General features: G+C 37.6%; 2 protein-coding genes across 3 annotated transcripts in view; one reads left to right on the top strand and one right to left on the bottom strand.

Moving 5' to 3' along the window:
* Positions 1–23,264, top strand: part of LOC125237033 (homeobox protein abdominal-B) — a 153,083-nt gene that overhangs the window by 30,147 nt on the left and 99,672 nt on the right. The window contains exon 2 of one of the 2 annotated variants that reach the window (XM_048143959.1): positions 16,411–16,456. The gene's annotated coding sequence lies outside the window, so the exon portion shown is untranslated. Of the gene's footprint in view, positions 1–16,410; positions 16,462–23,264 lie in introns of both variants that reach the window. The other variant, XM_048143976.1, reaches the window with a different exon arrangement.
* LOC125237051 lies at positions 1,586–13,555 on the bottom strand. The gene is made up of 5 exons (XM_048143988.1): positions 13,531–13,555; positions 3,268–3,384; positions 2,813–2,983; positions 2,361–2,517; positions 1,586–1,680 (listed from the first exon to the last, which is right to left on the bottom strand). Exons 2-5 carry the CDS (start codon positions 3,355–3,357, stop codon positions 1,616–1,618), a joined length of 483 nt encoding a protein of 160 aa, XP_047999945.1. The 5' UTR covers positions 3,358–3,384; positions 13,531–13,555; the 3' UTR covers positions 1,586–1,615.

Genomic DNA, 23,264 nt, shown 5'->3' with positions numbered 1-23,264 from the left:
CCCCAAGGTGTAATGCCATCTAGCCCACCGTACCTTTTACTGTATGGTACTGAGGTACGTTTTTTTAGGGTTCCGTAGTCCACTAGGAACCCTTATAGTTTCGCCATGTCTGTCTGTCCGTCCGTCCGTCCGTCCGTCCGTCCGTCCGTCCGTCCGTCCGCGGATAATCTCAGTAACCGTAAGCACTAGAAAGCTGAAATTTGGTACCAATATGTATATCAATCACGCCAACAAAGTGCAAAAATAAAAAATGGGAAAAAATGTTTTATTAGGGTACCCCCCCTACATGCAAAGTGGGGGCTGATATTTTTTTTTCATTCCAACCCCAACGTGTGATATATTGTTGGATAGGTATTTAAAAATGAATAAGGGTTTACTAAAATCATTTTTTGATAATATTAATAGTTTCGGAAATAATCGCTCTTAAAGGAAAAAAAAGTGCGTCCCCCCCCTCTAACTTTTGAACCATATGTTTAAAAAATATGAAAAAAATCACCAAAGTACAACTTTGTAAAGACTTTCTAGGAAAATTGTTTTGAACTTGATAGGTTCAGTAGTTTTTGAGAAAAATACGAAAAACTACGGAACCCTACACTGAGCGTGGCCCGACACGCTCTTGGCCGGTTTTTTCTTAGACTTTATCGGTCTATACGGAGTTATATATGTCTTTGGTATGGATATACTTGCAGTATACAGTATACACATGTAATGTGCGGACAACATGGCGGAATAATATGTTTATTCCGCCATGTTGTCGATTATTCGGTCGGTCGTAGATTATTGAGATACAGATCCATACACATCCAAATCGTATCGAATAGCTATTATCATTAGTTCATAACGTAACGTATACAGACAGTCAAAATATGGTTGTGGTATAATTATACGCGTCCTTCTCATAATGTTAAGGGGCTCCACACGATTTTCAAGTATCTTTGACGGTTTTCAAATTATTTTTAAACATGGTCTAAAAACACTTTTATTGAAAATTGATATTAGTGAAATCGACATGTTAAGATTTACTTTTAGATTTTCTAAAAATTCAAGAGAGATTTTAATTTTAAACTGATGAAAACAAAAGTTATGACAAAAAACACTGTTTTTGACCCTAAAATTGTTCAACTTTGATGCCCAATATCACAAAAACAAAGAGCTGTGAAGTAATTATGAGATAATAATTTGTTTATAGACAATGCTGTTAATATGATAAGCTTTAGAAACTATCATAATATCAATGGATTCAAATCGAAGGTCATTGGCGCAGGGAACGCCCTTAAACTACAACCTTTAAATCAAGTCATGGGTTAACTGAATTTACTTCATACACAATGAGTCAATTAATTTAAGAGAATATTTAGGAACCTACGACAAAATAACAATATCATAGAGTAATTAAAACATTTATTGATTAAAACATTAACATCTACAACAATATAACTAAACGTATACCTACCTATAAAAATACAACTGAATATAAATGAAGAAACTGTAGGAAGATTTGTGATTTTCGAAACAAACCAATTCTTATTATCTTTTTTCAGATCCTGGGTGAAGAATTGAAAATGTAACATCCCTCTATCACTTTATCGCGCATGTTGAGTCCATGAAGTCAAGATCACCCATCTTGTGCTCGTATTTTCTTGCTGTAGGCATGAACCACCATTAAAAAGTAGACCCACACTGAAAATTTCAAAAATCTTTAAAAAATCTTTATACCTGAAGAAGTTTGCGATCCACTGGCAGCAGTCACGTAGGGCATTCAAGAAATTGTGTCCAAGAGAGGCACGAAACCTGGCTCTAGGGGCCCGAGACCCAGAGGCCGCAGAGCCCTGGCCCTCTCTCCTCGTGAATAAAAACATTTGTCCAATTTTTTTTGTAAGAGTTGAGAGTTCAGGATCTTTTAAAATCATTTCTTTCTTTACATAGGACGGTATCACTAAGAATAAGCAAATCCACACTGAAAAATGAAATACTTGAAGTTTTTATAATTATTGTGCCTACAGGCAACTCGTGTAAAAAATTATATCTATATAAAAACAACTAGCTTTTGCCCGCGCGTTAGAAAGAGACAAAAATTAGCCTATGTCACTCTTCATCAGTTGAACTATCTCCACTTTCACACAAATTCACGTCAATTCGACGCTCCGTTTTGCCGTGAAAGACGGACAAACAAACTTACCCATTATTTACCCGTTATTAATAGTATGGATATCACATTTAAGTATTGGATGAATAATGATGATAAATAAAATTGTTACTTTTGATGGGAATATTTATTTTTCTGTTGACTTTTCAATTTTTGAGTCACTAGACTAGGGCCTTCAGACTATTTAGTAGGTTAAAAACAACGGATAACTTACCTCCTAGATCAACAAACGTTAAACATAGCTGACAAAGGGCGATGCCTTTCCCCCGAAGAGCGCAGACTACGACATACATTATTCCATAAATACTTGAGAGGAACAACGCTACCAATCCACTGATGATAAAACCTAAGGCAATCTGACGCGTAGGATTCTGAAAAAAAAAGTGGGTATTTAGAAACGTTGATAATCTTTAGATGACAGATTTTGACCTTCATTTCTATCATTTAGCCTATGTAATAAGACAGTGATTGTGTGAAAACTTCATTGAGCTTTATAATATTTACTTAATTTGTAAATCATTTTCAGTTCTAAAATATGTTTTTTACTCCTTTCGACATTTAAACTAAACATTTTTTTTATCGAACACTAGTCTTGGTACATAATTGTTACACCAAAATCAACTATCTAGAACAGTGTCTGTAAACTGAAATATTCCTGACTCTTACCTGATAAATTCTAAGAAGGAATACTGCACTGAAGATCAAGAAAACGAGGTCAGAGAGCAGCACGATCCATCCCAACCCCTTAATAATTTGGTTTGTCAGTCCCTGCGAATCCTGACTTGCTGTCAGACAAGAAATCCCTAGGTCAGCGTTCACACCAAATCCAAAGCTAATCTGAAATAAGTTGATTGAATATCAAATTCTGGTAAATTAAAATGTTAAGTTAATTTAAGAGTCTTGTTCCATGTTTGTTAGGAATTGTAAAACCAACTAGAAAACGTACTTAGTTAGTATAGCAACCAATTACTGCAAATTTGTAGCTGCTGACATAAAGGTTCTACGAGTCAAATTATAGGTTTGTGATTTAAAATACAATCAGAAACTTACATAAATAATAACAAACTTCAGCCTTCTGTTTTGCGAGCTGCAGAAATGTATAAAAACCACTGGTTCCTTACCACATTATTGATGTTGACGTCGACGACATCCAATCGACTAGCTCCTGAGAGGATACACGCCACCCGCACCGCGTACGAATGCCGGATCATTAGCCATGATAACAATGGATTCGAAACCTGTAACAAAAATTACAAACTCAGTTTTTAAACTCATGTTTGAAGGCCGGTGTTGCCCCCGTCGTCTTAGTGGTGGCGATGTTTTCTCCAGGAGCTACACCATCTACGAAATCAGTTTTAAAACCTGATTTTTACGCAATAAAGTCCCGTTTTGTGCTGTACGTTATGTGTGGAGTCCATGGTTGTTGAAACCAGCGTAAAACACATACGCAAATTGAGACTTTTGAGATTAATTTACCTACAGCAGTTTCTGCGGCTTCAAAATAAGTCAATAGGTGTTTTGATGATTGATTAGAAAAATGAAGTCGAAAATACTAACAAGGGCAAGTACTGCGATAATAGCTGCCGCTGTCCTTAAACTTGGAATGCATCCACAACATGATTCTATATCTGGCCAATATTTAGGATTAGACATGCTAATTGTACACGGGTAATCAAATTATAAGCATTGTAGAATAATTTTAGATGTGCTTGAGTGACAGATTATGTCAAGTTTTTAGACAAATATCGCGTTGAAAGATTTTAGCTTAGAGTTTGAATAAAACTGATAAAAATAGATTGTCATCTTACAGTCTGACCAAAAAGAGTAGAAATAAGAAAGTGGCATCATTTTAGTGTCATCCCTTTCAAATCAATTTATGTGAGAAAACGGGACGACACTCCGATGTTGCCACTTTTTAATTTCTACTCTTTTTGGTCAGACTGTACAGATTTCATCAAATTTTGCTTTGCAGTTTTGAAAAGATCACGTGTGAAATTCTATCCTCAACATGAATGCTTTTACAGATCCTTGATTTCAAGGCCCTAAGGATTTCGAGTTAATATAAGTAATATTATTACCTATTCTGTGATAATCTTGACAGATTATTTCCTGAGTTACATGAAAACGGTGCTGCGTTTGCAGCTGCACACATACGAGTAGCTGCATTTTTTTTACTTAAGGTGCCAACACACTAATTTCGCTAAGGATTCCTCCGTAATACCGAGCTTAGTTTTAAGCGCCGAAACCGGGGATCAGGGCCTTATTGCCAGGGGCGTGAGGCGCGACGATGCGGGCTCTCGCAGGGTTGCTACTTGCTACATCATCTATCTCATTTGATGCGCGGATAGGAGGACTTTTCGATTCATTAGTTATCGCGTTTGCATATCTATCTATTTGATAGCCTTTGTTATTTGTTAGTTTTGAGTTAGTTGTTAGTTACTAATCTTTGGTCGATCACAATGCATGGGTAATATTACCTATTTATGTAATCTTTGTCTATGAAACATGTATGAAACATGACGTATCTGTCAGTGTGTATGATATACTCAAGATCTTGCTCAAGATATACTATTTTGTGACCTTTGTGACTTTTCCCTTTCTTGATCAATCAACACCATATCAACACGCAAACATCCAGAAACCAGACTGTTCAAAATGAATTGTCCTACCAGTTCCACCTACTCCAACAATACGATCTCAAAAGTTGTCTACAATATATACATATTCCGGCATACAAATAATCCAAAGTAGGTACGTGTACATTATCCTTTCTTTGCTTGCTTCAATTGTTGTGCCAAGATTATTATTATCTTTAAAATTATTTGAGTGTTTCACTTTCGGCTGCGAGGTATTTACATATGTATTAGGTAGCTGATTCGAAGTAAGTAACAGAACTACGCGACTGGTGTCCTATACCTTAGATCATGATCAAATTCGCTTAAACTTGAGTTGGTCACGAAAAGCTTTCCCACGTTTCAGCAGCCCTAGCAACACAAGGCCTCTTAACAAGATTACATTGGAGATAAAACGGGGCAAATAATAGCGCGCGGGTAAGCCCAGCCGAGCCGGCTCTAAAACAAAATTAAAATCGGCCGAAAACAACAACTTTCCTTAAGATATACGCCAGCCTAGTTACTTTCATTACCAGTGGCTTTGCAGAGCCAAGAGGATTCTTTATTTTATGACACTGAAACCCAATTTTGATAAGAACTTTTATAATTGTTTTGTATTTTCTACAATCTACAGAGATCTGAAATGAAAAGAGGCCATTTCATGATAGCTTCAATTTACGCTGTAATTCCTAACTCTACTTCTACCTACATGAAACGTGTTAAATTCGTAAATATAATATCGGAAATATTCGCATTATTTTTAGCTTATTTTAACTTTTCATTATCTGGTCAAGAGATGGTGATATGAAAGTTAACTGAAGTAATAAATACTAAAAACCCCTTCATTGAAGTTTCATGGTAGGTACATAATAAATAGCTCATATTTTATTATTATTAATTATATTTGCTTCAGGCACGTCTCTCAAATATCAGGATTCAAGAACACTTATTCGAAATAATCCTAAAAGATTTTATAAATAACTAAGCACTATCCATCAAAACAATCGTGCACTGCAAAAAGACAGTACGAGTATTCATACCTAAGAGCTTTCTTGTATAAACACTGCAGAAAGACTGGTATACTATTCTAGTATCTACATCTAAAGTATTTATACCTAGACCTTTCTCGTAAAACACTGCACAAAGAGATATACTATACCTAGTACAGTATCTAATCTACACCTATACCCGCCCCCATATCGATCCCCGTTTTGGAATTCAATTCGCCTCGTGGAATTACTGCGCCGTTTATCTTGGCTGGTATCACCTGCGCCGATACGTGGAGGGAATACTCATCCGTCCTGATACCATCAGCACGGGGAATTATTTATTCGATATCCTGTTATGTAGGTATAGGTATGTATTATATCACGTATTAATGCTGATTTTGAATGCGTATTTGAAAGCTTTAAATGAAAAAATTTAAACACTTTGGGAGAATAGGTACGAGTTAAAAGCTAGTAGTGGAGGTAGTATAAAAAAAAACAAACAAATAAATACAAATAATTATCTTTTATATCAAATAAAGATACTCGTACAATTACGAAATTCATGTACCTTAAAATAGGTAACAATGTCTTGTCTTGACGACTTAGTGGAGTAAAAGTAAGGTACCCTGGACATAATTCAATAACTCGTCCTTTTTGATATTTTATTGGGTATTATTATTAAGCATCAAATAGTAATTATGTACATAGATAAAAAAAAAGACGATCGTATTCATATCTTATAAAAATCATGAGATAAAGTACATTATCCCACTTTTCGCTAACAGCAAAATAGTTAACCGAAAACTTTGTTAGATTAACTTTGTGGTGCACTCAGATGCGATCAGTTATTAGCGATATTACACAGAAAATAAATCTGATTGTGTACTTTTTTTTACCGTTTTCATTTAATGTGAATATCTAGGTAGGTAAAAATGGTGACCATGATATATATATCAATTTGCATTGTATTAAGTATATATAGACATTTAACACCGATCTTAAACATATATTTTTAACGCTTAAATAAACATGAATTTCTCAGTAGGTATAAATTGTAACTGAGATTTTTTTGCTTAAGACCAGGTTTTTGTGTACTATAATCATGATTTTATCAAAATTAATACTGTGAAGGTCGCGCTTAAGAAACTGTAAATGTCAGTAATTTAAAAGGGTGCAAAGTTGTCGTAGAGCGGCTGTCGCGGGGCGGGGGAGCGCGCGGGGCGCGGGCCTGGGAGAGCGCGCCGCGCACCGGCCGCGTCACCGCGGCGGATCGGTTAATAGGTTAGGGACGTAAGGTACCGGCCACACCAGAGCGTCGCGTGTCTCGGGGCGCGGACGGACGTCCGCGCCACGCCACCTGAGTGTAATTCAAAAATCGTCTCCTCAGTACATTTTGTATAGGAAGGACGTAAGACGCGCCCCAGGCGGCGTGGCGGCGGCGTGGCGCGCGCCGCGCCGCCTGGGACTTGGTGCCAATAGGACCATCTCGGGGTTATACCCGTTCGATTAAAAAAATAATTTGAAAATCGGTCCACGATTCTCGGAGATATCGAGTAACAAAAAAACCGACCAAGAGCGTGTCGGTCCACGCTCAGTGTAGGGTTCCGTAGTTTATCGTATTTTTCTCAAAACAATTTTCCTAGAAAGTCTTTATAAAGTTCTACTTTTTTGATCTTTTTTCATATTTTTTTAAACATAAGGTTCAAAATATAGAGGGGGGGGACGCACTTTTTTTTTCCTTTAGGAGCGATTATTTCCGAAAATATTAATATGATCAAAAACCGGCCAAGAGCGTGTCGGGCCACGCTCAGTGTAGGGTTCCGTAGTTTTCAGTATTTTTCTCAAAAACTACTGAACCTATCAAGTTCAAAACAATTTTCCTAGAAAGTCTTTATAAAGTTCTACTTTTGTGATTTTTTTCATATTTTTTAAACATATGGTTCAAAAGTTAGAGGGGTGGGGACGCACTTTTTTTTTTTCTTTAGGAGCGATTATTTCCGAAAATATTAATATTATCAAAAAACGATCTTAGTAAACCCTTATTCATTTTTAAATACCTATCCAACAATATATCATACGTTGGGGTTGGAATGAAAAAAAAAATCAGCCCCCACTTTACATGTAGGGGGTACCCTAATAAAACATTTTTTTCCATTTTTTATTTTTGCACTTTGTTGGCGTGATTGATACATTGGTACCAAATTTCAGCTTTCTAGTGCTTACGGTTACTGAGATTATCCGCGGACGGACGGACAGACAGACAGACAGGGGGAAACTATAAGGATTCCTAGTTGACTACGGAACCCTAAAAAACATTCAGTCGAATTGAGAACCTCCTACTTTTTTTGAAGTCGGTTAAAAAAACAACCTTTATTGCCGGCCGGCATACGGCTAACCGATTGAAACAGAAACATAAATGAAAAGAGAGGGCGAACGGCGACACCTGTGTGTCGGCGATTTCAAAGGTAAGCGCACGTGCACCCGATCTCGCTACCTACGCCCAGGTGCGGGCGCGGCTTTCGACCTTCGCGCCGTGCAATAGAATTTAATGTCGGCTGCTCGTGTGCGGTCTGTTTGTTTTATAGAGTGGCGGCATTTTCAACATCAAAGGGCAAAATTCTGCAAAATTTTGTGCAAAATTCTGTTATATCAATAACTTCTCACGTCACTAGATTATCGACTTTGAATGTCGAGTATATTTATAGTATCATCACTTTATTTCAGTGTACGAATTTCGTATGTGTTAAAAATCATTGTTCTAGCTTCATAAACCAGGGAGGAAATAATGGAGAGCGTTTATATGTCTTGTTTTGCCTTAATTCAATATCATCACATATTTTTGTTGCTGATAAAATAATACATCCTATATATCAAGGCCTTGTAGCTCGGCGAAAGAATCGTGATCGCGGAGTGCGCCGGCACTGATTATAATTATTTTGTCCAGTTATTATAATAACCTATACAAAAAGTACCGATAGAATAGGTATTCTAATCTATATCTGCATAGAACTATTTAAAACAAACCACAAAAGTTCATAGTTGATCGTTATTGGTACAGTCAGCAACTCAGCTGTGAATAAAGATAAAGTGCCAAATATATGTATACACATACCTTAATGTACCAAGTACCAACACTTGTACAGGAAATAAAATACTCTATACATATTTTTGGCACTTTGTCTTGCCAGCTGTGTTGTTGACTGTACACGATCTAAAAAGGAGCCGAACGGTTATTATAATTACGCGGCGACTTGCGTAGTCGGCGGCCGCGCGATACATAGTGCTGTCTCTGTTCAGGCCCCGTAGCCGAATGCCATTTCTCCGACGCGAAACGAAAACGAAACGCAGTCTGGCTCTGTCGCGCCAATACGCAAGAGCGATAGAGATAGATATCTACTAGCGTTTCGTTTCGTGAGCGTTTGTGCCATTCGGCTACGCACCCTGTTCTCACTACCACGAATTTGAAGAACAATATTGCTGTCTCTCTCAATCTTTAGGCGTCATTCATATATTACGTCATACTAAATGTGACAATCCATGTTAAAGGATTAAAAAAGCGTGACATTGGGGGGTCCAAATAGTAGTCCATAAACCACGTCTTTGACCAACGTGAGTGATATCTCTGTCACTCTTTACGTCTTTACTAACAGAAATTTAAATAACAATAGTGCTATCTCTGTCACTCTTTACTAACAGAAATTTAAATAACAAAAATGCTATCTCTGTCACTCTTTACTACCAGGAACTTAAATTATTATAGTGCTATCTCTATTCTCTGTCACTCTTTACTATCAGGAACTTAAATTGTTATAGTGCTATCTCTGTCACTCTTTACTACCAGGACCTTAAATTATTATAGTGCTATCTCTGCCACTCTTTACTGTGTGCGGGAAGTGCACATACCACGAGTTTGACTAACATGAGTGCTATCTCTATCACTCTTTACTACCAGGAACTTTAATTATGATAGTGCTATCTCTGTCACTCTTTACTACCAGGAACATAAATTTTATTATTACAGTGCTATCTCTGTCACTCTTTACTACCAGGAACTTAAATGATTATAGTGCTATCTCTGTCACTCTTTACTGTGTACGGGAAGTGCACATACCACGAGTTTGACTAACATGAGTGCTATCTCTGTCACTCTTTACTACCAGGAACTTAAATGATTATAGTGCTATCTCTGTCACTCTTTACTTCTAGGAACTTAAATATTTTTTTCGGTTTCGGTTTTGGTCTTGGTTTCGGTTTCGATTTCGGTTTTCGTTTCCATTCCCGTTTCGGTTTCCGTTTTCGTTTTCAGTTTTGTTTTTGTTTAAACTAACAGAACTAAAACTAAAACCAAAACCAAACCAGAAACGGGAAACCGAACACGGGAAACCGGATATCGGATACCGTATATCGGATGCTGGTTACCGGTTACTGTCTACCGTTTACCGGATACCGGTTACCGTCTACCGGTTACCGGTCACCGTTTACCGGATACCGGTTAACGGTCATTGGTTACTGGTTACCGGTTACCGGTCACCGAATACCGGAGACCCGTCACCGGTTACCGGTTACCGGATACCGGTTACCGGATACCGGTTACCGGATACCGGTTACCGGTTACCGGATACCGGTTACCGGTTACCGGATACCGGTTACCGGATACCGGATACCGGTTACCGGATACCGGTTACCGGATACCGGATACAGGATACCGGATACCGGTTACCGGTTATCGGTTACCGGTTACCGGTTACCGGGTACTAGATACCAGAAACCAGGTTTTGATTTCTGGTTTCTCATGTTACAACGTGTATAGATTAGTCGATACCAAGTCGGACACTTCCGATTAGGCGATTTCGGCTCGCATTGTTACGCAGCATTCGAGTGTTGAGTTTCTCACACATGAGGCCCCCTAATAAAATTTGTACCACTCATATTATTGATTTGACTCTCGCAACACAAACACCTCATGCCCACACAAATACACACAAAATAAAATCATTCACAAACTTCAAATCATTCAAAAACTCAACAGTCACACGCGCTCCTCGCGGTCCTCTAAGAACTCCCTCGCGAGAGTCGACACTTCAAAATGAAGCGACATCGCATCGGCTCATCATCCACAAATCCGAAAAGATCCACCGATAAATTTGTACCGGAAAGACCTCACCGCGACAATGTCATATTACCCAAATTACTTCAAAAATCCTCTGAAAGTGAAACAGTTCATTAGGTTTACCGTAAGAGTGAGTGAGACAGACACGCACTGTGCTTCAAATTTGCCTCGCCAAAATACGTTACACACGACTCGAAAGAATACAGTCTTAAGCGCCGCAAGCTTTCATACATATTACGTTGTTGTGATCCAAGCATCTCGTCAAGCTCGATAGGTACTATTATTGAGCTAACGACTTGACCAGTTTAACGTGACCTATCGGACTAATTGATTTGTATGACTTTTGTCACTTGTAATAAGGGAGCTCTCTTATACTGGACGGTGAAATATTTGTTATCGAAGCGTTTTGAAAACGCGGCGCCCTTGATATGAAACACGTGTTGACGACTCGCCGCCCGTTCCCGCTACTACTATACTAGCTATACCTACTCTGTGCACGACCTTATTCTGCAGGTAATAACGTTCATATTAAAGCGCAAGTAAGAAAAATATCAATTAAGTAATGAATCTTACATATTTGTTGTTTAATTGATTTCGTATAGTACTAAGAATATATTAACGGCAAAATTTACCATCTTTCAATTTAGTTAGGTATTTTTCCTTTCCTAAAATTATCAATATTTAAGATTTTGAACAAGCGCCAAAAGTATTGGTATAAGTTTTAATAATTTATCAACACACGTAATATTATATTCATAATAAATTGCAGGATTACGGTTAACAATATTTTCTAGTGAAATACGCCTGAAAATGTGTAACTTACTAAACCTTCTTTATAAATGATAGTTCTGTATGAATTATTTATAAAAATTAGATGTTTTTATATGAAATGCAGGTGTCACAACATAATACAAGCACTTTTTCCGGATTACATTTAATACTTTAGTTATAAAATCAAAAAATATTCAAAGTTCGTTTTTATTTTTTTTTAAATTGAATCAGAACCCTAATTTGATTAATAATTTGTATTTTAACTATCACTAATGATACTTTATACGACAGAAAAAGAAAATTACGGTTATCGAATTATGTCCAGGTCAAGCTATTTTTCCTGGTCTAACTGGTCTGGCTCAGTCGGTAGTGACCCTACCTGCTGAGCCGCGGTCCTGATGGGTTCGAATCCCGGTAAGGACATTTATTTGTGTGATGAGCACAGATATTTGTTCCTGAGTCATGGATGTTTTCTATGTATATACGTATGTATTTATCTATTTAAGTATGTATATCGTCGCTTAGCACTCATAGTACAAGCTTTGCTTAGTTTGGGGCTAAGTTGATCTGTGTAAGGTGTCCCCAATATTTATTTATTTATTTATGTTTGCGCAGACGATGGCACATTTTAAGGTTAATTGGCAAACTGCAACGCACATAAGGTGTATATACTTATAATTACCTAATTTTTAACAATACAGCAGCAAGGACAAAACTATACTTTGATGAATAAAATATTCGTTTGCGCAGTCACCTATACATAAGCATATGGTCACCATCAAATATACTTATATCAAAACTGCTAAAGCGTTCACAAAGATCTTAAGTTCTGAACATACCCAAGTTATCAGGGCATATAGCGTGTGTTCAGATCTTTTGAGGACATCGCCCGCTTTGCTGTATCTATATCTTATGGCGATTATACAGTGATTTAAGGAGCAATGTACGATTATGGCGCCGAGAGTTAATATAGGCATTTGTCGTGAGCCGTAATGCAATATATGTATTCAACGCGGTAGAGCCAAAACTGGTTCTCGTGTAGGTACTTAACGTAACCACTGTTGCATATTCGATATCCAAATTTTAGTAGGATCTAACCGGTGTTTAATTTGGTTCTTGGAATTTTTCTTTTGTAATTGACACCCTAGATCAATGATACTTCTTTTTGTAATATGAGCTAACCAAGTCTCACGGTCCGCGTGTGTAATGTAATGCCCTCAGCCTTGTACAGTTCCACGAACAAGCATGCTCCCAACATGGCGCGTACCAGGAAATGTCAAAATATTTCACACAAAAAACCTACTGTAAATATGAGAGGCGGACCGCAATAGATGATATATATCTCTATTTTTTACTGCCACCGTTCTTATCCTGTCTTTCGGGCTTCGACCGTAGCAAAAACACGCCTCGGGCCCGAGTCACGAATCGCAATATGGCCCTCGTGATAAATCTTCACGAATTCCAGTTTTATTTATTAAGTTGTAGGTGGTTTTATGAGGCCGCGGCGGGGGCGCTCATTACGGGGCTTCGCCGACGTGATGAAAAAACTTTTACCAACAGAATCTTCCTTGCAACATTAATTACAAAAGTCGAAAACTTTCCTCCCTACCCCGAAGTACTTCTGTAGGTATAGGTACCTACACCTACCAACGTAGATATACATGTTTCGCTTTGTAGGTATAACCTGTATTTTATATTCTCGCTTATGAAAGAGGACCTAGTTCCCTAATAAGAATATACTATGAAATACATGTTGCTTAGGCAGCAGTAAAAAACTGAAGACATCACGTAGACCGGTCCACAGAGAGTTTTATGTCGGCAATTCGGAGCTTGCACAAAAGAAATGCGGACTTAGCAGAGAACGTGCCGTCCCATAGAAAACGGGAAATTGAAGATACTTACAAGTTTGGCCTTTGATTAGATTTCTTTTTCATTTCACTTTGACTTTGCAGTTTCTGCTCAATTTCAGGTTACAGAAATTTTAAATTTGAACCAATTTAATCAGCCAAGGCAACGTAGTCCAATAATCACGGAGGGCGTATCTTGCAGTTAATTTATGCCACAATAACTCAGCTGGACAGCCAGTCAATAGGTAATTTAGACGTTCCGGCAACTTTGTAGTAAATGAGAGCGCCTTTCCAGCAAGGTTTATTGGCGCGCTGAGGGGCAAGTGAGTGGGCGCGCTGATGAGCTTGTAGGTTTTGAAAGCGTTCACTTCAATTCTTCATTTTCAATTCTACGACAATAAAAACAAGAGTTAAAATCCATAATACTTTTATATTATCCAGTGTACATAATAAAAGCTATTAACTGAAGTGACTCCAAATCGATAACACTGAAGCCAATGGCACTGTAATTATTGTAGGTAGGTACAAGGTAAATGATTATTACTAAAGTGCGCTTCAGGATTATTGACTCAATGTCTCCGCAGCTAAAAATCGATATTTGGTTGCACGCAAATTTATTCAAACCCGTTTTAAAACGGTCGGGCTTAAATGAAAAAGCTCATAATGTATACAAGATACTGCTACATGTGGCAGTTTGTTATGAAGTTTATTGGGAAACCAGCGGTGCTAGTTGCGGGGCTTATTGAGAGAAAAAATATAAGACCGCCGTCTCGAGTGTTATGTGTCATAATTTACAGATTGAATCACTTCGCGTTCCTAAAGTTATAATATTGTGAACGAAAGCAGATACATTACAAGTAGGTAGTAATTGGATAGTTAGATATTTTAAGTTTACGAGACGTAGGTGGATATACAGCATGATAATCGCTTTGGGAAATATGGAACACGACGCCGGAATGTTATTAAAGAATTTTATTAAAGTTTCAGTCGTAAAGTAGATCATAGGGAGCGATTCCACGGTTAACTCTTTATAATGATGCTAGTGCTATCATTTGTCGAACACGTTTCAAGTCTTTATGGTTTGTTATTACTGGCGTCTGTGCTGATGAAGTCGGGTTGCCTTAATTCAATTTATTATAGGTCTGGTAAGGTGTTATTTTAACGTTCATAGTAATTGCTGAGCACAAAACATACCTACCACTTACGTAATTTTCCAAGATATTAGTTTCTTAAGTACAGTAATTCTTATTGCCTTATCCCGTTTGTTTGAATTATCGTTTCCCGTGATCGTAATAGTGTCTGTCTGTAGTGTTTGTAAATTAGTACCTACCCCACAGATGGGACAAAATAATTTAACATCGTTATCAAATTAGTTTAGCTAAACAAGTGTCACGAAGAACCTTATAAGTTTTATCAGTGATGTTAGAATAGCAACATTCTTATAAAAAGGAACCTATGAGGGCTACGAGTACAGGTAGATCTGAGAAGAGTGGTTTGGCGCCACATATTCGCCACAAAATGTCGCTTATCTGCGCGATAGTCCTACTTCACTTGCCTTAAAATATTTTCATACTCTTTAAAGCTTATTAAAGATAAAATTCATTCGTTGTCATTTATGTTTGTTTTTAGACGTTTATTTAAAAATCTCTGGTCATTTGAGGAGGAGGTCGGCGGGGTGCAGGTGCGGTCGTAAAGCGAGCGTTTTATGGAAATATAAGATCCTTGTCGGGCGAGCGCAGCCAGCGAACGTGGCGCTGGCGCCCTATTCGGAAAATGAAAATTCCACCTTTGCGGTGCATACAACTATTGAATTTTCTTCACGAATCCTAGTAGTAAGCTATTAAGCGGAGGTAAAAACGCAGTACGGTTGATTCTAATTACACATAATCCTGCGGGCGAAGCACACTATTTGGATAAACTTTATCGCATCGGTGCGACCGTGCTTGCCTGCCTAACCTCTTTGATGTCGATAGAAAGCGAATTACTTACATATATAAGAAACTATAGTTAAAAATTGCTGGGTTATGCTCCTCCTAAATCGGTATTTATTATAATTCACGCCGTATGCAGTTAGCTCAAAAATCGTGGTCCTTCTCATGGCGTTTAACTAAACAAATACACGGGTAGGTACTTATATTACTCGTGCATATCATTGAATACACATAGGTACGTAACGTAGATATCGTTAGAGTGCAATGGTAAAAGTTGGTAGGTAACTGTTTTATGTAGGCACCTAAATATGTAAATATAAGTATTTATGGTATTTATTATATGTTGTGTATATTGCAGTTAGATATCAGATAACCTATGGTGTGTTTGTTTGGTATGTAACAACGGTAACAGGCACAGAACGCTCCCGATATATCGTGGCAGCGTAACATTTACGTTACCTTCATTCATTTGAAGCAAGTAGGTTGTAAACCTTATCCTAAATACGACGTTTACTTATCTCGAGCAATCAAATTTGATAGCGATCGAATACGGAATCTATTTATCCAAATAGCCGAGTTAACTTCCGAATTCTACAGCGCGCTTCAGAATCGATACTCGATGCCTATAAAACAGCATCGATTCACTAACACATAAAATGGATTCAAGTCTTCTGCTCTCTGTATAAAGCTAGAGAAGGGTTCCACTTTTATTGCAAGGAATTTGCATATAAAGTAACCATTGAAGAAAAGCGATCTCCGTTTGGCTCCGTGTTTTTTCGTATTCATTGTTGGGAAGGCCGCGTATTCGCGCACATTCCGTTTTATGGTTCATGATGCTTTCTTAGCTTTTAAATATATAAAAGCATCAACAGTTTTTTACGCTGCTTGATTTATTTTGAGAAAACACTTTTTATGGTTTTTTGCTAGTCAAAATTGTATTTACTTATATTGTGATGATAGGGACGTTATTCGAATTTTACACTAATCTGATTTTTATTTTTCAGGTTCATGGATGAATTGCAGTCGCACCGAGTATGGATACATAAACTGGTAAAGTAAGCTATATTATTTTTACATAGACGAGGCACTAATGCTTAAAGTTATGACGACGCGACGCGACGGGATAAGGCTTAAGGCCAAACGAAAAAAAACTTGTTGACCACGGGGCGTTTCCGAGGATTCCTAATAAAAATGGTATTTAATTGAAGTCGATAACGCGTCGCGGCGAGAGAGCTAATAAAGTGTCTTTATTATGATCGTGTTAGCCGGCCGCGATAAACTAAACACTATCTGCCGGGTCCGGGCACCGTGTAGCGGCGAAATAATGATCTCGGGGATTTTGTTGCGCATAAGTATCCGGAGAGGTTTTATTTTGGTTTGTTTTTGTTTTAAAGCTTTCACCGGTGTCTATTTTCTTCTTGTTTGTGTTGATAGTATGTAGTTTTTTTTCACTAGTTTACGTTTTTACTTAAGTTGGCGTAAAGTGACTATAAAAAGCTATCACTTTAGTATTATCTAATAAATGCCAACAACGAGTATCAAATATACCCTATTAAGATGCATATGGAAATATGGATATCTTCTCGATTAAAACAAAATATGTTAATTTATTTAAATGGAAGTAGCATTCCTACATACTTACTTTATTTATATATGTAGGTATGTATTTTTTATCTTAATAATTAGGCACCAATCAATGTCACAACGAGTTAAGTTGATTGCTTTCATCTGTTTAGCATTAATAAGGAAATACTTGCTTAAAATTTTTAGCCGGTTTAGTGTAATCATTGCTTAGATTTATCAAACCTGATTTATAAATCCTAAACAGTAAACTGGTATTAATAATTACGTAGATTACACGTCTTATAGGTGTGTGTTTTATTGAGCTATAATATTAATAAGCACAATTTACTCAAGATCCAATGTAAATGTTATGATTGCGTGTTGCGTGACAGAGACCTCGAATTATCGATAAGCGCCTAGTTAATGATTATGTCAGCAATAATTACGAACGTTACGTAATCTATTACGACGGTGCATGGTCTTAAAAGTACCAAGCCGAGGAGATTATATTAAGTTCATGAAGTTTCTTACTTCTATTTAGGAATTAAATATCGCCTACAAATTGCCTTCTCTTGTGTTGTGCCTGTAGCCGCCGTCAGAAAATATCAAAGCGGGGTAAATAGGTGCTCACAAATATCTGAACGAGCCTTTATAACCAAAGAGTAAAAATGTATGATCAGATATTTGTGAGCAGTGAGCACTTTGCTCCGGAATATCAGATGGCGGTGGCGACTGTACACTTCGTTTTCCTCTTGATATAAATACCTACGCGTTTTCGACATATAGGTAACTAGCTTTTGCCTGCGGCTTCGGTCGGGTTAAATTGGAAAATTGCTGAATGATCCATATAAACTTCCACCCCTATTTTAGGTAAGTGGAGGGGTTAGAAAAAGACAAAAAGCAGCCTATGTCACTCCATCCCGTCAACTATCTCCACTTAAAACATACCGTCAATTCGTAGCCCCGTTTTGCCGTGAAAGACGGACAAACAAACAGACACACACTTTCCCATTTATAATATTAATATGGATACACTTTTAATACTGCCTTATGTATTGGGTACTGCCTTTTAAAACAATTTGGACCATTATTAGCAATATTCAAATCCTTACACCTTAAGTCGCACAAAGTTGCACTTTTCGTCAGTCGTTCGAGACACAACGGTCTCACAATGGCGTTTAAGTGATAGTTATGGCAGTTTTTATAGGCAGTTAGATTTATTTTTATTGCTCTGTTTGTTTAATGCGTTCGCGATGCAAGAGTTCGCGACAATTGCTCTCGTATTGCATTTATCTGCTGCAATTTGATTCGAGACTGTTAATAACGGAATAATTAGAACAGAATTTTACTACCGGTTGTTATGTCGTTGTAGTAGATTTTCTTGATTGCGATGATGAGTCTGTGCAATTAAATATGATTGCCTGTAGGATTTATAACATTCAAATGGAGGAAAGCAAGAAGATCAATTTCAAGTAGGTTACTCTATAAATATCTTTTTTTTTTTTTATACTACGTCGGTGGCAACGTATACGATTTATAACCTGACGCCTGCAACTCAAACAGTTCACATGCGTTTTTGTATTGATCTAACGTACGATTTATATATTTTCTGTTTTATTGAAAAAGTTTTAGAATAGGTGTAGATAATTTAACAGACTAAGGTAAATACTACATATCTACATAGACTCTACAAGGAAGAACTTAAACTGAAATGCAGAAATAAGAGTTAAGCTCCAAATTAATCCAAGCTTTGACTTTCACCTGAGGATTTTTTTGATCCGACCTATATATGAAGTACTTACTCTAAATTTAATAGATATACCTTCCATATATATCCAGTAAGTGGGTAAACAATCTTGTGTTGGGCGTTTATTACGCGGAGGTTGGCGGAGTGGGCCTAATCAGGAAATATGGGCAATAAACCCACCGGTGGCTGCGTGGCCGAATTGACAACCCTGCGGGACGTCATGTGAGACAGTTAACAATATTACCAACCTACCTACTATATTTTTATCTGAGGTCAATGTAGAGAAGACAATCTATAAGCTCGTTTGTCAGTTTTAAGTCATTCATTTGTATTTCTTCTTAGGCACCTAGTCTATTTACAGAAAGTCGGTATAGCAGGAGTGAAAGCTCTTTAGTGACTTATCTAATACCTCTGTTTCAAAGTTACGTAATTTATATCTACATAGGTACCTGTATTAAATTTATTTCCTTTAACACTTTCGCTTCGTAGAAGCGTAGCCGATTACATGGGGAAACCCGTTACGAAAATACTTTTCGAAAGTGTTAAAGTTACCTCCTTTATTTGTATCAAAACTTATAGAACAAGAGGGTATTACCAACTATATTATTTATATTCTGTGGTATTACCTAAGGCAGGTAATTAAGCTATTTTAACATAACGTTTTATTTTGATAGTTGTAAATGTATAATACTTTTGTGCCTCCTTGTTTGCATAAGATTACAAAATACAAACCGGGTCCTCACTGTAATCTTACTCAATGAGGATAGGGGGAGCATTTCCATGTTAGCTCAGGCACAGACTAAAATAGATAAAATTGCCCTCGTTATTTCAAAACAAAGATCTCATCAAAAATTCACCATGTGACTCTCGGGATGTATCCAATAAATCAGTTTTACAGCATTCCCGTGTCATTTCAGTCGTCGAACGGCATAAAATGATAATTTTACTGCGCTCCCCTTCCGTCTCCAGACTTTACGACAATTGTGAAATGTATCGACAGTTCGGGTGTCACCTCTGAGGTGGACAAACCTTGGAACCCCCTGAAAATGTAAATTTTCCTAATTCCCACCTTCACAAGGATGTTATTCGCTTGGTTGCTCAGATTTCCATAGTAAACTTTGTGTGGTTAATCAGAAGCATATGGTACCTTCCCGCCCCCGCGAAGACTCTCGTCTGATATTTTAAGAGGCGCTCCTGAACGCATCAATCTTTCAGGTGACTTTAAAAGTAATGAATAATGGTTGCAGCGGGAAGATATTTTGAGAGCTCCACCGTAAATCTTCCACAGAATTATTAAGGATTTTTCATAAAAGTAAATAATAGTACCTACATAGTTTGATGTAACTAGCTGTAGGTACCTGACATAATAGTTTTAAGTTACTGTTCAATTACAGGACAGAATGTTTTAACATTTTACTCATTGATAAATATGTATTTTTGATAAGCAATCGTACTGTAAAATCTACAGACTGCTGACCAAGTCTTGATTAAGTCAGAGCTGAAGCTAGCAGTTTTATACTGTCGGCGATAAAATACCTAATCATATGTTTTATCGACTATCGCATTTATATTCAGTCTTCGATCCGCTGTAGAATAAGCAGCAGCATAATAAAATTTTATAAATTCGTCTCTTCAAGTATACCACAATACTTTAAAACATTAAAATCAGTCCGTAAGTGATAACAAATGTCGTAAAAAATGTACTTTCGTATCTGTTCTAGTTCTAAGGCCAAAATAAACTATTTAAGGGCGGCGGTGATCGCTTACCATCAGGCGACCTGTCTGCTCGTTTGCCTCCTATCCCATAAAAAAAAAAAAAAAAAATTAAATATCTTCGATCAGGTGCCTTTTGTTTGATGTAAGAATCATGTATTATCATTAAACAAATCTGTGAACGTTTCCTCAGAGCCGCTTCAAAACTTATCGTCTCATAAATAATCTAATTATCTGCCCGTAGCCAAAACATTGCCCAGTAAATTATGGGTAACCCCTTAGAAGTTTATTACTAGACAACAAAGCCCACACAATCAATGAGGCACATTCAAAATAAGGGACAGTCGTAATCGAACAATAAATTATGCAAATTGTGTTCAGAATGACAAAAAGACGGTTTCTCTGTGAATTCACTTTCGTTCTATACAGAACTAAATAGGTACGACTTTATGGCTTCATTATAAATTATCGTAGGCTTCAAAGGTTGCTTGTTTGTGACCAATTGAAGGGTTGTCTAGCATTCACATCACGAGTCGTGATTCACGACTGAGTTCGACTAAGTGATATAAGTTTTGCCAAATTGGCTAAGAAATCCGCGTATTCGCCGTAAATTGGTACTCAAGAACAGCGAATACGCAGATTATGAGATATTTAACACTACGTGATACAGAGATTGGACAACGTGAAATACTTGTGAGCGGAGGAAGAATAACATAAGTCCCAATACTTATTTGGTAGGAAAGGATCGATATACATATCTTGAATCAACGCTAATATTATTGAACTTTATATTTATTACAGAGTGACTTGTGGAAGTTGTGGACCAAGATAACCACGGTGTAGGAGCCCCACGAGTCAAACCGGGGATCCGGCAGACCAAATCGGCGATGGCGGGATAACTTGCTTTTTGAAAGATTGGCCAGATATTGCTCTAAACAGGGATGAGTGGAAGAAGAGGGGGGAGGCCTATCCAACAGTGGGGTGGAATACATTGGACTCTAAATAATAATATATTTACTAGTTAAAATGGCCCACCCATTAGAGCTTAATAATAGAGGCTCGTAGCATAGGTAGGTATCATCTATTGCCCACTTGGTGTCACAGTCACAGAAGCTTGGGTGTATCTAATTCGGAGGGTGTCTCCTTAGTTTTACTGTGGCTGACTTAGAAGATTCATTCCCATGTCTACACTAGTAAAACCTAGGTAATGGATTCTATCTCTCGCTGACCTAGTTCACGATAAGATTGCGGGCCGTTCTGCAGCGGAACCGCTTCAGTTTACACGTCGGAAATGAAGCCGCCATTAACGACAACGACAATCGCGGTTTACAGCTGCGTTTCACTTTTACTGCTATAAACCTTCTCAATAAAAGTTTAACCGTCGCACATCATCTGAACACTTCACTGAGGTTTCATTTGTTAGGCAATTGGTAGTTGACATATTAATAGCCAAGAAACTAACAACGTAAGTTCAGGTTCAGGAGCAGGTTTGGCAATGGCATATCAAATACAGTGAGCGTAACTTATTAACCCCAAAACGACGGGGTGTTATAAGTTTGACGAGTCTGTCTGTCTGTCTATCTGTCTGTCTGTTTGTATGTGTGTCTGTCTGTGCTCCCGTCATCGTAGCTCCCGAACGGGTGAACCGATTTAGATTAAGTTTATTTTGTTTGAAAGCTGAATTAAACGGGATTGTTTGAACATGGCTAAAAATGTTTCATGAAAATCGATCGACTACGAGTAGATATGTCGCGGTCGGGTGTTTTTTCAAAATTTCAATTTTGTTATTAGGTTAGGTAATTTTCAATGCATGGTGCAAAAATCAGAGAATATGCTAGATTGACACAGCAGTAGTGCTATGGCTACTGGCTTTTTTTTCGTTACGTAATAATAGTGCGGAATATTTACAAAAGTAAACCTACCTAATTCTTATTTTTTCTAATGATAGGTTATCACCTACCTACATATGATTTAAATTGCTTATTTGTGAAATACCTATATCTATAATCTATATAGGTATATCTACAGGTATTTCAAAGCTACCTATATCTACTTAAAACCATAATCAGCTAGGATTATAATCAAGTTAATAGGAACATATTTATTACTGAACATCGGCAAATAGCTTTTACAACCACATTCATCTAATAACACCTCCAGAGCCATTCTAAAGTCTAGAAACTTAAAATTACATACAATTTAGCAAATGAAACCTTTCCAAGAACGTTACGAGAGAAGTGGGTCCTAATGACGGGATTGAGACGTAAAGGTCTCCCATCACTGCCTAATGCCTCATGCATCTATGGAACAGCTCATTAGGGAGATACCCCCGAAACTAATGGGCTTGGCTATCAAGTGGGGGATGGGAAATTCATTATGGTTTGTGCGTGCGTAGGTGCTTGAGTTGTTTTCTTGTGGTGTGTGTAGAGTAGAGGCACATCTCGGACACTGGTGATCAAATATGTATATGAAAGAGGCGCGTTCCTAGCACACAGTCTAAGCTCATGTAGGTGAACGCGTACTATGCTTGTATGAGTGAAATATGACAGGATGACTGCTCGCGTTTTTGACAGGCGGTAACTGTGAGGTAACCGAGAGGGGGTGGGCGGTGCTTTCAGCGGGGAGCGGGAGTGGCCATACTGGGCGATAGTACTCTTTATTATACTGTGGTAAAGATGGAGCAAAGCTTGGGATTAAACTTATTATGAGTACAACAGGTACCAACGCACTCTTGATGCGACTTGTAGGAAATATACCACCAGCAAGTAGGTACGAGTATTATATACTGTATTTTACAAGAGCAGGCCTCGTAGCCGAATAGCATTTCTCTGACGC

The sequence above is a fragment of the Leguminivora glycinivorella genome, chromosome 2 (genome assembly GCF_023078275.1).
Source record: "Leguminivora glycinivorella isolate SPB_JAAS2020 chromosome 2, LegGlyc_1.1, whole genome shotgun sequence".
NCBI lineage: Eukaryota > Metazoa > Arthropoda > Insecta > Lepidoptera > Tortricidae > Leguminivora > Leguminivora glycinivorella.
This window is presented reverse-complemented; position numbering and strand designations above follow the sequence as displayed.